We start from the raw sequence: 14102 nt of genomic DNA, 5'->3' as shown, positions 1-14102 counted from the left end.
TCCCCACTAGATTGTAATATTTTTCAGATTTATTAATGATAAACTTATACATACAAAATGTATCTTTCGATTTTAACCTTTAATTAGTGAGTGTATTTCAAAGCATTTACAAGACAATAGTGTGCTAAGCATTAAACTTTGTCTCTTAAGTAAATACCGGAGATACATCACATATAAGCTATCCCAGATTTCAAAGTTGTGTTCCAATAGTTAGCACTATTCCGGCCTTGTGCTCTATCTTGGATTCATGAACATTTACAAGATTAAACCATGACCTTGTTAGAAACGGCACCATTTCTTATGTTCACTTAGGTGAAGTTTCAAATCATGTCTTTAGCTACTAAAAGACTTGAACTTCATTAAGAGTAAATACTCAACCTCAACCCCGTAGCTATTTGCACCGAATATCTCGAATGGGATTATTTATTACTCGGTGTCAAACCAGTCACATAACAACAACTTGTTATTACCCATTTAACTGTGGAGTAGCGGTATAACTACTACATAGTTGGGTTACCGTCGTTGGTGACTTTATTATATAAAGATTTCAATCCCATTTCATAAGATGTATCCTTAACTAAGTCTCTTGAAAGACCTTTTGTTAAAGGATCTGCTAGGTTCTTATTAGTCCTAACATAAACAATATTAATAACACCATCTGCTATTAATTGTTTCACATATTCATGTCTTAAGCTAATATGTCTAGACTTTCCATTATACACTTTATTATAAGCTCTAGACAATGTAGCTTCACTGTCGCAGTACAAAGAAATAGATGGCATCGGTTGTGGCCACAACATTATATCAAACAACAAATTTCTCAGCCATTCTGCTTCTTTGCCTGCAGATGCAAGTGCTATAAACTCACTTTCCATTGTTGAATGAGTTATGAACGTTTGTTTCTTTGAAGCCCAAGAAACCGCTCCTCCAGCAATTGTAAAAATCCAACCAGAAGTGGATTTATTGTCTCTTGTATTGGTTACCCAACTAGCATCTGAATATCCTTCCAGTACTTCAGGATAATCATTATAAAACAAACCCAAATTAACGGTCCTTTTAAGATAACCAAGTATCCTACCAATTGCTTTCCAGTGTTCAACACTAGGGTTACTCGTGAATCTTGACATTTTGCAAACTACAAATGCTATATCAGGCCTCGTACAATGCATAGCATACATCAAGCTACCAATTGCACTAGCATATTCTAGTTGAGCTACTATTCGGCCTGAATTCTCTAGTAATTTAATACTAGAATCATATGGGGTATTAGCTTCTTTAAATTTCAAATAATTGAATTTAAGAAGCACTTTCTCTATATAATGAGATTGACACAATGAGTAAGCCCCACTATGTTTATTCACTTTGATACCTAAGATAGTATCTACTTCACCAAGATCTTTCATCTTAAATTGTGAAGTTAAATACTTCTTTGTATCATCTACTCCTTGCATATTTGTTCCAAAGATAAGCAAGTCATCAACATACAAGCATATAATCACACCAAAATCATTCGTATATTTAAAATATACACATTTATCAGCATTATTATGCTTAAAACCATGTGATAAAATTACCGAATCAAACTTCTCATGCCATTGTTTTGGTGCTTGCTTTAAGCCATAAAGAGATTTGATTAACTTGCATACTTTTTTCTCATTTCCAGGCAAAACAAATCCCTCAGGTTGTTCCATATAGATTTCTTCATCAAGATCACCATTAAGAAAAGCTGTTTTAACATCCATTTGATGCACATATAAATTGTTCAATGAAGCAATTGCAAATAGCACTCTTATAGAAGTTAACCTAGCTACCGGAGCATATGTATCGAAATAGTCAATACCATTTCTTTGCTTAAACCCTTTGGCTACTAATCTAGCCTTAAAAGTTTGCAAAGAACCATCATTATTGTACTTTCTTCTAAATACCCATTTGCTGCTAATTGGTTGAGATCCTGGAGGAAGATCAACCAAGACCCATGTTTGATTCGACATTATCAAATTCATTTCATCATTTACCGCCTCTCTCCAAAAAGAAGCGTCTCTAGAAGACATAGCCTCGCTAAATGTCTTTGGATCTTTTTCAATATTTAACAACAATGGTACTTTGTTAAGTACATTCTTTCTATCCCCTTCAACCAAGAAGAGTAGTGCTTGTGATGAAATAAAATCCGGAGCTAAATTTTTTTCTTTCTTTTCACGTTGACTCCTCCTTAGTTTGAAAGATGTCGTAGACTCTTTCCTTTTATTATTATTAGTGGAGGTAACAGGAGTATTAACACATGGTTGATCAATAATTGATTCTGATTCAATATTAGAATCATGTTGAAATTTATTCTCAATAAATTCAACATCTCTAGATTCCACAATCACATTAGAATCTAAATCTAACAACCTATAAGCCTTGGAATTTTCAGCATATCCTATGAAAACACTTTTTATACCTCTAGCACTCAACTTTGATGACTTAGGGTCATGTATTTTATAAAAGGCTAAACAACCTCAGACCCTTAAATACATCAAGTTTGGTTTTCTTCCTTTCCAAATTTCATAAGGAGATATATGTGTTTTCAAAGATGTAATTCTGTTATGAATATGACATGCAGTGAGTAATGCTTCCCCCTACAAATTATTTGGTAGTTTTGCATTAAGGATCATGGAATTTATCATATCCGTGAAGATCCTATTCTTCCTTTCAACCAAACCATTTTGTTGAGGAGTAAATGGAGCTGATCTTTGGTGAATAATTCTAACTTCCTCACAATAATTATTAAATTCAATTGAGAAATATTCACCACCTCTATCACTACGAACCATTTTGATTTTCTTATCTTTTTGGTTCTCAACTTCAGCTTTGAAAATTTTAAATTTATCAAAAGTTTCACTTTTTGTTCTAAGTAAATACACATAAGTGTATCTAGAACAATCATCAATAAAAGTGATGAAGTATCTCTTACCTCCTCTTGTTAAAATGCTATTATACTCACAAATATCAGTATGTATCAAATCCAATATTTGAGTATTTCGTTCAGCTTTAGGAAAAGGTTTCTTAGTTATTTTAGCTTGGATGCAGATTTCACACTTATGACCTTTAACATCATTGCAATTAATCAAACCATGCTTAGACATGTTTTTCAAAGATCTAAAGTTCAAATGTGCTAATCTAGCATGCCAAACATCACAAGACTCAACAATATAAGCTAAGTTGATATTATTATTATTAATGCTGAGTTTGTACATTCCATCACAAGAATACCCTTTCCCAACAAATAATCCATTCTTTGACACAATACAAGTATTACCCTCAAGCACAATCTTAAGCCCATGCTTACACATACAACTAGCAGAAATAAGATTCTTCCTAACGGAAGGTACATGAAAGACATTATACAATGTGACTTTCTTTCCAGAAGTGAAGTTGATCTCAACTACTCATTTCCCTGCTACTATGGCTGCATTATTGTTCCCCATGAGAACCATTTGTCCTTCAGTTTCTTCTTTGTATGATAAGAAAAATTTCTTATCATTACAAACATGAATTGTTGCACCCGAATCGAGCCACCAATCATAGGACTTAGTTTCAGCCATATTGGTTTCAGTAATCATGCCAATTTGCATTTCAGAAACCATAGCACAAATCTCTTCAGATTTGTTTTCAATAACATTAGCTTTATGAGAATTCACTTCTTCATTTTTCTTCTTGAATCTGCAATCACTTTGGCGATGGCCTTTCTTACCACAAAAGAAACAATTTCCAGAAAACTTTTGTGTGCTGGACTTCTTGAATTTCTTGTCATTCTTGACTTTAAAATTCTTTGAGAATTTACTAGCTTCAACAACATTAACTTTAGTATAATCATGCTTATCCTTGGATTCACGAGACCTAGTCTCTTCTTCAATTACCAAGTGTTTTTGCAATTCTTCTAAAGTTATGTTCTCTTTACTATGAAGGAGTTTCTTTCTATAATCATTCCAACTTTGAGGCAATTTAGTAATAGTAGCCCCAATTTGAAATGATTCAGAAATTTCAACTTTTAACTCTCGAAGCTTAGCAACAATAATTTGTAACTCATGTATTTGATCAAGAATGGATTTTGTGTCTACCATAATAAATTCAAAATATTTAGATACAAGGAATTTGTCAGTACCTTCTTTCTCCGTTTTGTATTTGTATTCAAGAGCATTCCAAATTTCCACCGAAGAAGTCATAGAATTGTAGAGATCATATAATCTGTCAAAAAGCGTATTGAGTATGTGACCCCGGCATATCAATTCATCATCTTCACGACGTTTCCTTGCAGCCTTAACAACTTCGGTATCATCTTCTCTTGGTTCTGGAAATGGTTCCAATTTCATATCAAGAACATATGCCACTTTAAGAACAGTAAGGAGAAAGAACAATTTTCCCTTCTAACGAGTGAAATTAGTTCCATCAAAACGATCGAGATGGACACTAGGATTCAGAAATGATGTCAAACTCTTCTCAACCTCCATTTGCACAAATAAAACCTTAAAGATTGTTGGTGAATTATGAGAATATGGAGGCAAAGAACAATGAAATTTCTTAGGATTTGAGACGTGTTTACACACTTTCCTTTAAGGTTTTATTTGCCCTCACCAATCTTGGTTTGCTATAGAGTTTTAATGGCAAATTACCCCCAAGATATATCAAATCCTGAATACAATCTTTAGCAAATAAGATTGTATTTCTAGAACAAGCATGAAATCTTCAAAATCTGATTTCTAATCTTATTGTATGTCCTTCTTTTTATGAATAAGATGTTTATTTGAAAGAATACAACCATTAGAAATGGTACTTCTTCGAAAAAAACTCTTTTGGTTTGAAAATGCATCGATTTACAATTGAAATCTTTTCAATCTTGCTAACCGTTTTCCAATTGACAACTTTCTGGAAATAAACGGTTAGCCGTTTTCTCAATAAACGGTGAGCCGTTTATTCTAGGACATAAAACATGCTCTCTGGACTTAAACGGTAAGCCGTTTTCACCATAAACGGTGAGCCGTTTATTCCAGAACAAAAAACATGCTCTCTGGACTTAAACGGTTAGCCGTTTTCTCAATAAACGGCAACCCGTTTTCGTCCAGAATATCAAACCAAACAAACTTGAAAGATGTTACAATCTCTCTTACAATATTTATTTCTAATATAAGCTGACCAATTCACAGAAACTTCCAGGTGTTACCTGGTACATGTAAGATGACCAAGTAATCCATATCAAATTACCTCTGCCGTGACACATTATTCGATTGGGCGTGAAAAGACATTATCTCGAATCCATGTAACAGTCCATCGGACAAGTGCCTTGACTTCGGAGTTGGGACTCAGATATCCCCCAATTGCTTGAGGGATAGACTAATCACACCCCTTAAAATGTGGGCTCATTTAAAAATTTTAGATTAGATGCCTCTCTTGTTTGGATTGAAGATTTTTCACTGTACTAAAGTGCTTGAAAACCCTTAATAATTTGTTTGAAGTTGGTCGACTGATACGTTGTTACTTTCTTTACACTCTCTTTCAAAAATATGAAGAAAAACATTAGGCATGAGAATCATCAATAATCAAAAGGAATTGTTGTTTATTTTTTTTATTTTTGCTTCATCAGCCGAATTTGATTTTCATTTATTTTTAGACAAAGATATCACGAAGTAGTTCATGGAAAAGCTTAATGATTTTCACATTTTAACAATAAATAAGTGAGATTTTTTTGGTGCATGCAGTTAGTTTAGAGGAAAAAATCTCAGGTTGAATGAGAGATATAGTATATGTAGTATGCAATGTTGAATATTCCCCACAATCCTATTCACGGGGCTTCTCTACTTGATTTTCAATTAGTTTTATCTAGATGCTTAAGTTCAAAATAAGGAGGCTACGTCAAAAATTAGATTTGAATTATGCTTATACTCCTAATATTTTTTAATAATAATAATTGTTTGGGTGGTTAAAACACCACTACTTGATAAACGTCCGAGTAGAATGTGGCCTCCTTGTTTTATAAGCAATCCTCGAGAGGAGTGGTACCTCGAGGAGGTAGTCATCTGCTCGTATATATGAGGACGATCAAAGAATCCATGAGAAGAGTCAAAATCAGGTCGATCCAATGACTCAGTCAAAGGTCGACTAGCAAGTTGTCTCCGTAAAATTAGGCACGATGCCCACATCCAGACAGTTACCACGTTAACCCCCCAACCGTCTTGTAACCAGCACACTCACCCATTAGCCAATAAACACATTCAACTAAGCCACTAAAGTCTACGAGTTAATGGTGGCGCGGCATCTTTGACTGCTTATAAAAGCCCTGCAAAATCTAAGTCAAGGGAAGACACTTCTTTGTTGGGGGAGGGGAAAACTGTCTTTCTAATTTAAGAAATTTTACTTTTTGAATAACTTTTGTTCTTGTGAGGAATTAAAATCTTCACTTAAAATAGTTACAATTGAGCCACTGAAAGTGTGGCACAAGTTTTTTACAAGACCCGAGAACTGACTTGAATATCGGAGGGTTATTATTGAAAAAACATCCAGTCCCCTTTGACTTTTTTTGTCTTTGCAGATGAAGTCTAGGTGTTCGCGGTCATCAAAACTTGCTCAAGAAAGCCAATTTGAGTGGCATCGTCTCCCCTGAAAATATAAATTCATGTGTTGACGTAATCATCTGGTCATAATAATGATCTTGACTAGATTATTGCATCAACAACAAGAAACAACAACAATAACCTCGAATGTTATTTTGCTTCTTATCATTAAAAATTAAATGAGTAGGCCTTTTGATATCTCTCTAAATTCCTTGTAAAACCTTTTTTTGTTGTAATTACCTAAATAACTAAATATTAATTAATTCATTTATTATTTTGAAATTAAGGAAATTCAATTAAACACAAAACGCAATAAATTATTGTTTCAATAAACTTTTTACATCCCTTAAATAAATTACTCTTTTAAAAAACTTCTTACACCATCTTATTTCGTAATTTATATTTATATTATAATTTTTTAGAGAAAATTTATAAAAATTTAGAGTTATGAAACTACGTAACAAAAAGAAAATAATGTAAGTTTTAGGATTTTATATATTTTATAAATAAAAACTCAAAATAAAAACTCTTTTAGGGTAAAGTTCTATAGTATGGTGGTTTGCGTTAATTTATGGGCTTGTATTTACAAAGTAAACCTAAGGTGTATTAGACAACAAAGTTTGGAAGGGGGTTATAAGAATTTTAGAGGAGTGTTATGGGTTCCAGTAGACTGAAATATCAAGGAACCTAAACAAGGCCCAATCTTAGTCGATCCAAAAATTTGACCCAATTGAATTACTATGTTCGGCTTTGATTTAGCCCAAAAATGAATGGGCTTGTTGTTAAATATTTGCACTTCAAATAGCCTAGAACACGAGTTTAAAACGCAAAGCACCAATTCTACACTTCTAAAAGATAAGCAGTTACACACATCTTAAATTTTTTATCTTAAAAAATTATATATTATATGTTTGATTAGTTGATGAAATAATATAATTAATTCATTTGAGTTTTATAAAAAAAAATTATCAACTACAACAAATAACACATTATTTGAGATAAAATTTAAGATAAAAAAATTAAAATATCTATAATTACTTATAAAAGATTTGTAACCAGTCTACATTGTATTCTTCTAAGCCCTTCATGTTTTCTAAAATATTTATTAACACTCCAAGGATTCTAAATCAGTTTTAAGTAACTGTTTAATTGGTGGAGTGATCCAAAATATTCATTTATTAAAATACACGAAATATTAGGGCAGGGGCTTAATTATCACAAATCAATTTCTCGAATATACATTATCCTTTGTTAAAAAAAAATATTCTTTTTTATAAATTTATTTTATTCTACTTTCATTGTAATCTTTGAGGTTTTTAATGATATGATTAATAGTGCTTTCCATTAAAAAAAAAAAAGATTCTCAAATATTTATTAAAACATTTAAATCATTAAATCACAATTAACGTTATTTGACAATCATTTTATGAAATAATCTCAAGGTCTAATGGAAAAAAATTTGTGATTTATCTCAAATATTCCAAAATTTTAAAGTAAGTAATATGAAAAAAAGATTTTCTTATTTTTTCTAATTAATTTATGATAGCTATTTTAATTACCTTCGGGACATGTTTAGATGCTAGGATTATAGGTAAAATTGAACTAATTTTTGGGACAAAATAAATTAATTCAGTCCTAGGCATATTTGATTGCCATAACGAGCTGATCAGTATAAATCTTAGTTCAAAAGTAGTGAGACTATTAATTCTCATTTCGATTTGGGTTTAAGTAAGATGTATTTAAACTGTTTTTCATATAAATTAAATATAAAAAATTAATTTAATAATTTATTTAAACTATAATTTTATATTAGATCATATATCAAAATGTTAACTCAAAATTTATTTACACTAATATTGAATATAAAATTAAATATTAAAATTTTATTCAATAATTTATTAAAAATAATATTGAATGTTAAACATAAAAATTATTTATTATTTACCTACAATAATATTAAATATTAAACTCAATAATTAGTAATATAATTTAAAATAAATATTAAATGGTTATTTGTCTTTCTTAGATTATTATATTTAACATAATTCCCGCATTGCAACAAACAAAAATAGTAACATAATTCAATTTAATCCATTGTAATACTTTTCAATAAAATCTTAGAAGTTAATTCAGTTGAATACGTAACCCAGTAATCTTAAAATGATATTTTTATCTTTTATACAAAATTCCTAATTTACTTTAACTAGACGTTGGCTTTACGTTAAAGTCCCCCTCTTCTTCCTCTCTCACTTCTCAGCTTCGCTTGGATCTAATCTCTATTTGAGATTCAGATCTCTTCGCAGTTAAAAATTCAAATTCAGTAAACTAAACTTGAATTGTTTCCCAAAAAAAAAAAAAAAAATCAATTATCACTGTTTGCAAATAAGTATTATACACAAATGGCGGCAATCGCAGTTCACCAGTTTGCTCAGTGCATCACTTGCCATGCCTGGAGTCCCGATCACGCAAGTAAGTCTTTTTTCGTTGAATTTTCAGATGCATTTAATTATACACTATTCTGAGTATTAATTTGTGTAATTATTTATTTATATGTTCGCTGCAGTGGTTGCATTTTGTCCAAATAATAACGAAGTTCACATTTATAAACTGATTCAAGAAAAGTGGGAGAAGCTTCATGTTCTTCAGAAGGTACTATTTTTTTAGTTTTATATTCTTCTGAACAGAATTTGCCCTAAATTTTAGCTTTAAATTTCACTTTATGTGTAGCTGTGAGTGAATAACTATCTATCTAAAATTCAACAAAAATTAAATTGAAAAAAATTTATGTTTCTGTCCCTGGCAATATTTTACAGTAATGCTTTCAGTATAATAAGATAAGATTATATTCATCAAAAAATTGGAATATCCCTGTTGGTTACTGAAAAGATTTAGATACTATGAATCACAATTCTTTTTCTTTATTCATTCTGTCAGTTTATAGAGATTATGATGTCTAGGTCTATATTTATTTGTTTTTTTCTATTCATTTCTGTGGCAGCATGACCAAATCGTTTCTGGGATAGACTGGAGTGTCAGGTCAAACAGAATTGTGACTGTATCTCACGATCGGAATTCGTAAGTGCCTCTGTCATTTGAGTTGGCAGTACAACTCTTCTTCTGTATTTGATTCAATGAGATAAGACATCTTAGCATCATAGTTGTGTGCTTGCCCGCAACCCCTTCCCTGCTCCTCAAGTCTTAGACAAGTGCATACAAACTAGGGGTGACAATTTTCCTTATCCTTTATATCCAATGTTTTTATTTTGCTTGCTTAATTCCTAGTTTTCTTTTCAGGTATGTGTGGAACCAAGAAGGATCAGAGTGGGTGCCAACTCTTGTTATCCTTAGGCTAAATCGGGCGGCACTTTGTGTTCAGTGGAGTCCTAAAGGTACTGGAACCCTATTGTTTACTTAAGTATTGTTTTTCATTCACTTATCTTGTCCAAATGGCATGTAAGACATTGATTGACAGAGCGAGCTCAGAACTGGATTAAGTTTACATATTTTAGACTTGGAAAATAAAGAAAATAATTACTGGAAAAGGAATATGTACATTTTTGCATGCGGTTCTGGTGGTTTTTTGGGTTCGTGAGAAGAAAGTTTAGAACAATCTAGCAATGTCCTTCTGTCATAGCATCTGGACGTTAGATGAAATTTGGATGGAACAACCAGACTTGTTCATTTTTATTTTGATTAACCCTTGCTGGTCCTTGGGAGATGGCCAACCCAGTTGTCAGGATGCAGGGGGGATCAAGAAACTTGATTCATAGGGGACAATACCATAGTAAAAAATAATAACTCACGAAATTCACCCTAATATCAAATTTTGTTTACAAAATTGCCCCCACTCTGGGGTAATTTTTCCAGAACTTTATAGGAAATTAAAGGGAATTTATTTTTGAGTGGGTTCAATTGCCCCCAAACCCTGTAATATAAATCCGCGGCTGTCAGGATGGCTGCCAACTCTTGTTTACACATTTAGAGTTAGAAAATTAATGTTCCATTAAATTTTTATATGAATTTCTATTATAAAATTTGACTGTAAATTTAAGTTTTTTCTTAACTTGACAATGATGATTAATTCTAATGAGTTACCACCATTTTTATCTCTCAGAAAACAAGTTTGCTGTTGGGAGTGGTGCTAAAACTGTTTGTATTTGCTACTATGAGCAAGAAAATAACTGGTAACAAAGCTTTAATTTGCAGCTTCTCTCTCTACTTTTTCTGTTTATATGCTGGGTTGAGCATGTCAATATATGGAATTCTGCTTGATTTTTGTGTAAATGCAGGCTTAACTTGTTTCTAACTTTATGAACTTGCGTCTATGTTGGGTAATTGTCCTTGAATTTCTTCGTAATGTCCCCACAGCTGTTGGATTCATAGTCCTTGCATACCATTTTGGCTAGACCTGTTTAGTTACTATAACTCATATAGGTTGATGATATATTTGTCCCTTCTTGGTTCTTTTATCCAGGTGGGTCAGCAAACTCATCAGGAAGAGACATGATTCATCTGTGACAAGTGTTGCTTGGCATCCTAACAATGTGAGTATTTCCTACTTCTTTTGCTTTTTGCAAGTATGATTTCTATTAAGAGTTCAAATGGAATTTCTTGTTTGTGTATATATATTGTTCAATTAAGTTATCATAAGTGCTAGGAAGACCTAAATTATGTCATGGTGTTATTTTCTCTTTATATTGCAGGTTTTTCTTGCTACCACTTCAACAGATGGAAAATGCAGGGTCTTTTCCACCTTTATAAAAGGTGTTGATATAAAGTATGTTCAATAAGATTACAAGACATTATCTGTCTATTAGTTGTTCATTCTCCTCTCTTTCCCTTTTATATCATTACTATTTACTAAAGGGTTTTTCCATGCATCGACCCAGGGAAAAAAAGGAAGGCACTTCCTCAGACACAAAATTTGGAGAGGTTTAATATCTGTTCCTTTTGCCCTTGGAGAACTAAATTTTTAATTTGCATTGAATTGTGTTGGGAGAACGTGTGCATCTAAAGTTTCTTTGTGTATGCTTATTTTTCTTATAGTGAAAAAGAAAAAGAAAAAGAAGGATAGGTCTGTTAAAGACTACTTTTGATTTCTTATGGTGTTTTAAATCTATAATTTGTTAGATAAAAGCATTTATACATGATCTTCTCTCTACTTGACTATACTGAATATTTGTTGGTCCGTGAGACAACTTTGTTAGCAATTTTATATTAGTGAGCCAGTAAACTTTGCATTCCTGTATAAGTTGGAAAGTGACTCCTTCAATGCAGGAAACATGTTTTTGTTTCCAGTATTTTCATGTATTGTGCGTATTCATGTCTTTGTTTGCTGAATTTTCTGTTATTCAGTTTGCATTTAAATCTTACATATTGTGGCTTTAATGATTTCTTTTGCATTTGAAACAGCAAATCCTTCAGCTTGATCTCTCATTTTCTTGGGCATTTGGTGTCAAGTGGTCACCCAGTGGCAATACCTTAGCTTATGTAGGTCAGAAACATCTCTTTACTACTCATAATGGTTTGGCATATGTTGACCATAAATGTTTATCCTTAATTGCAAGTTATTGGCATTTTGGTAGTTTTGTTGTTGTTTAGTTTTATTACTGACGAAGTTAAGAGTTATATCATGTTAGAGGGCTTGAACTTACAAAGATGGCTTTCTCCTCATGTATCTGCAATCTTTTGATATTGTGAAGGCCATAATTCTATGATTTACTTTGTTGATGATGTCGGTCCTTCTCCTTTGGCCCAAAATGTTGCATTCCGTGATTTGCCTCTTCGTGATGTGGGTCAGCATCCTCTCTGCTCACTTTTTGAGATACACTGTTTCTCTTTTAATTAGTTTCTAACTTCTTGTTACATATGGACATTGTGCATCCTCATGTGTTGTATTGTCAGGTCTTATTTGTTTCTGAGAAAATGGTCATAGGTGTGGGATTTGACTGCAACCCGATGGTTTTTGCAGCAGATGAAACAGGAATATGGTATGTAGGAATCTTACGTCTTACATCCTCTTTCATTCAATTTATATGGAATGGTGCTGTTCCTTATTTTCTGGGTTGGGATTGAAGTAGCTTCTATATTCATGTTTATTCTTCCTATAACTTAATTTAATTTTGCTTTTGTCTAGGACCTTCATTAAATTCCTTGACGAAAGGAAAACATCATCGTCAGGTCCAAAGTATGGATCACAGGTATGCATACAGTTAATTATCATTCTGATTGTATTTTTGACTAGTGAGAAAAATCTTTAGTTTTTTTTTCTCTAAATAAAATTAGACTGTTTCTATAAGCTGGGAAATATGCAATATATGATATTGTATTATTACCTTCAATCCCATGAGCGCCATTATTAACATTATTTTTAACTTCGTATGATTCCCTTTTCTCAAGTTTTGTTATATTTCTTTGTCGCCAGAAAAAAGGCTAAATTACTATTAAAAGTAAGAGGTTGCTTAGACATTATTGTAGTGTTCAGGTAATTCAAGAGTATTATTTAAAAAAAGAAGCTGCCTAAATGGTTCAAACTTCCTAAGTCAAATACTGATTCAATGCTTATGGAGATTGTGGCATTGCATTATGCATTCCTAGGAAATTTATGGGTGTTAAATAGGAGCAATTATGTTAATATTAGATTGATTTTCTTATTTCCAGTTCTCTGAAGCATTTGGAAAACTGTATGGTCAATCAAAGTATGGTGTGGGCAATGATGCTGTTGAATCTTCAAGAACACGTGGAGGCACTCACGTAAACTGCATAAAGTAATTACTTCATAACATTTATATACCATTACAGCTAATCTTTCACATTAACCAGCCATGCCTATTACTTCAGAATTACTTGGGATAGAATTTCAACTTCCTTATCAAAATTACTTATTCTGCTTCTTTATCTGGAAAATCCACTATCTCACTCAGTTCAGTTGATGAGCAAAAATCTGACCGTGTGTTTTGGAAATTGTAGTTGCATTGTACCTCTCAGGGAGGCAGGGAGTTCAAGGATAACTCGTTTCACCACTTCAGGTTAGTGAAAATCTAATTTTTCAATTCTGCTTCCATCTGAGGGGCTTAGTTGTCTTTCTTGATGTTTACCATGGATCATCTCAGGATTGGATGGAAAAATAGTTACATGGGATCTGGAGAGCCAAGAAGATTTATTGAACTATCATCTATGAAGGTTGATCTTTATACATTTTATAGCACATGGGATCTGGGGAGCCAGGAAGATCTACTGAACTATCTATGAAGGTTGATATTTATACGTTTTACAGCAGACGGCTCTGAATGTATTTCGAGTGACATGGAGAACAATGATGTGATGCCGCGATGATGGATTTGTATATTAATTTGGTGAAGAACAGTAGTTGATATGTTTCCCTATTTGACAGTCAAAATTTTTCCACCTTCAGTTTGAGACTTACAATTTACAGCAGAGACTGTAATATATGTTCTCTAATCTCTCTCTAAACAGCTTTTTGCTTGGTTGTAGTAGAAGAAAGAAAGAAAGGGG

General features: G+C 32.4%; 1 protein-coding gene across 2 annotated transcripts; it reads left to right on the top strand.

Annotated features, from left to right (window-relative positions):
* Nucleotides 1–8783: 8783 nt before the first annotated feature.
* On the top strand, nucleotides 8784–14080 carry LOC18052429 (actin-related protein 2/3 complex subunit 1A). Of its 2 annotated transcripts, XM_006447954.2 has the most exons (15): nucleotides 8784–9056; nucleotides 9151–9236; nucleotides 9586–9662; nucleotides 9882–9976; nucleotides 10702–10771; nucleotides 11062–11131; nucleotides 11291–11364; nucleotides 11477–11519; nucleotides 12000–12081; nucleotides 12290–12378; nucleotides 12492–12577; nucleotides 12724–12787; nucleotides 13248–13354; nucleotides 13557–13615; nucleotides 13700–14080. In XM_006447954.2, the coding sequence occupies exons 1-15, from the start codon at nucleotides 8987–8989 to the stop codon at nucleotides 13765–13767; spliced, it is 1140 nt and encodes a 379-aa protein (XP_006448017.1). In that variant the 5' UTR covers nucleotides 8784–8986; the 3' UTR covers nucleotides 13768–14080. The 2 variants fall into 2 exon arrangements, with proteins under 2 accessions (XP_006448017.1, XP_024046149.1); XM_024190381.1 differs by lacking the exon at nucleotides 12290–12378 and having other exon boundaries at nucleotides 12000–12077; nucleotides 13700–14079.
* The last annotated feature ends 22 nt before the right edge of the window (nucleotides 14081–14102 follow it).

The sequence above is a fragment of the Citrus clementina genome, unplaced genomic scaffold (assembly GCF_000493195.1).
Source record: "Citrus clementina cultivar Clemenules unplaced genomic scaffold, Citrus_clementina_v1.0 scaffold_2, whole genome shotgun sequence".
NCBI lineage: Eukaryota > Viridiplantae > Streptophyta > Magnoliopsida > Sapindales > Rutaceae > Citrus > Citrus x clementina.
The sequence above is the reverse complement of the archived record's forward strand: the minus strand, read 5'-3'. Positions and strand labels throughout refer to the sequence as shown.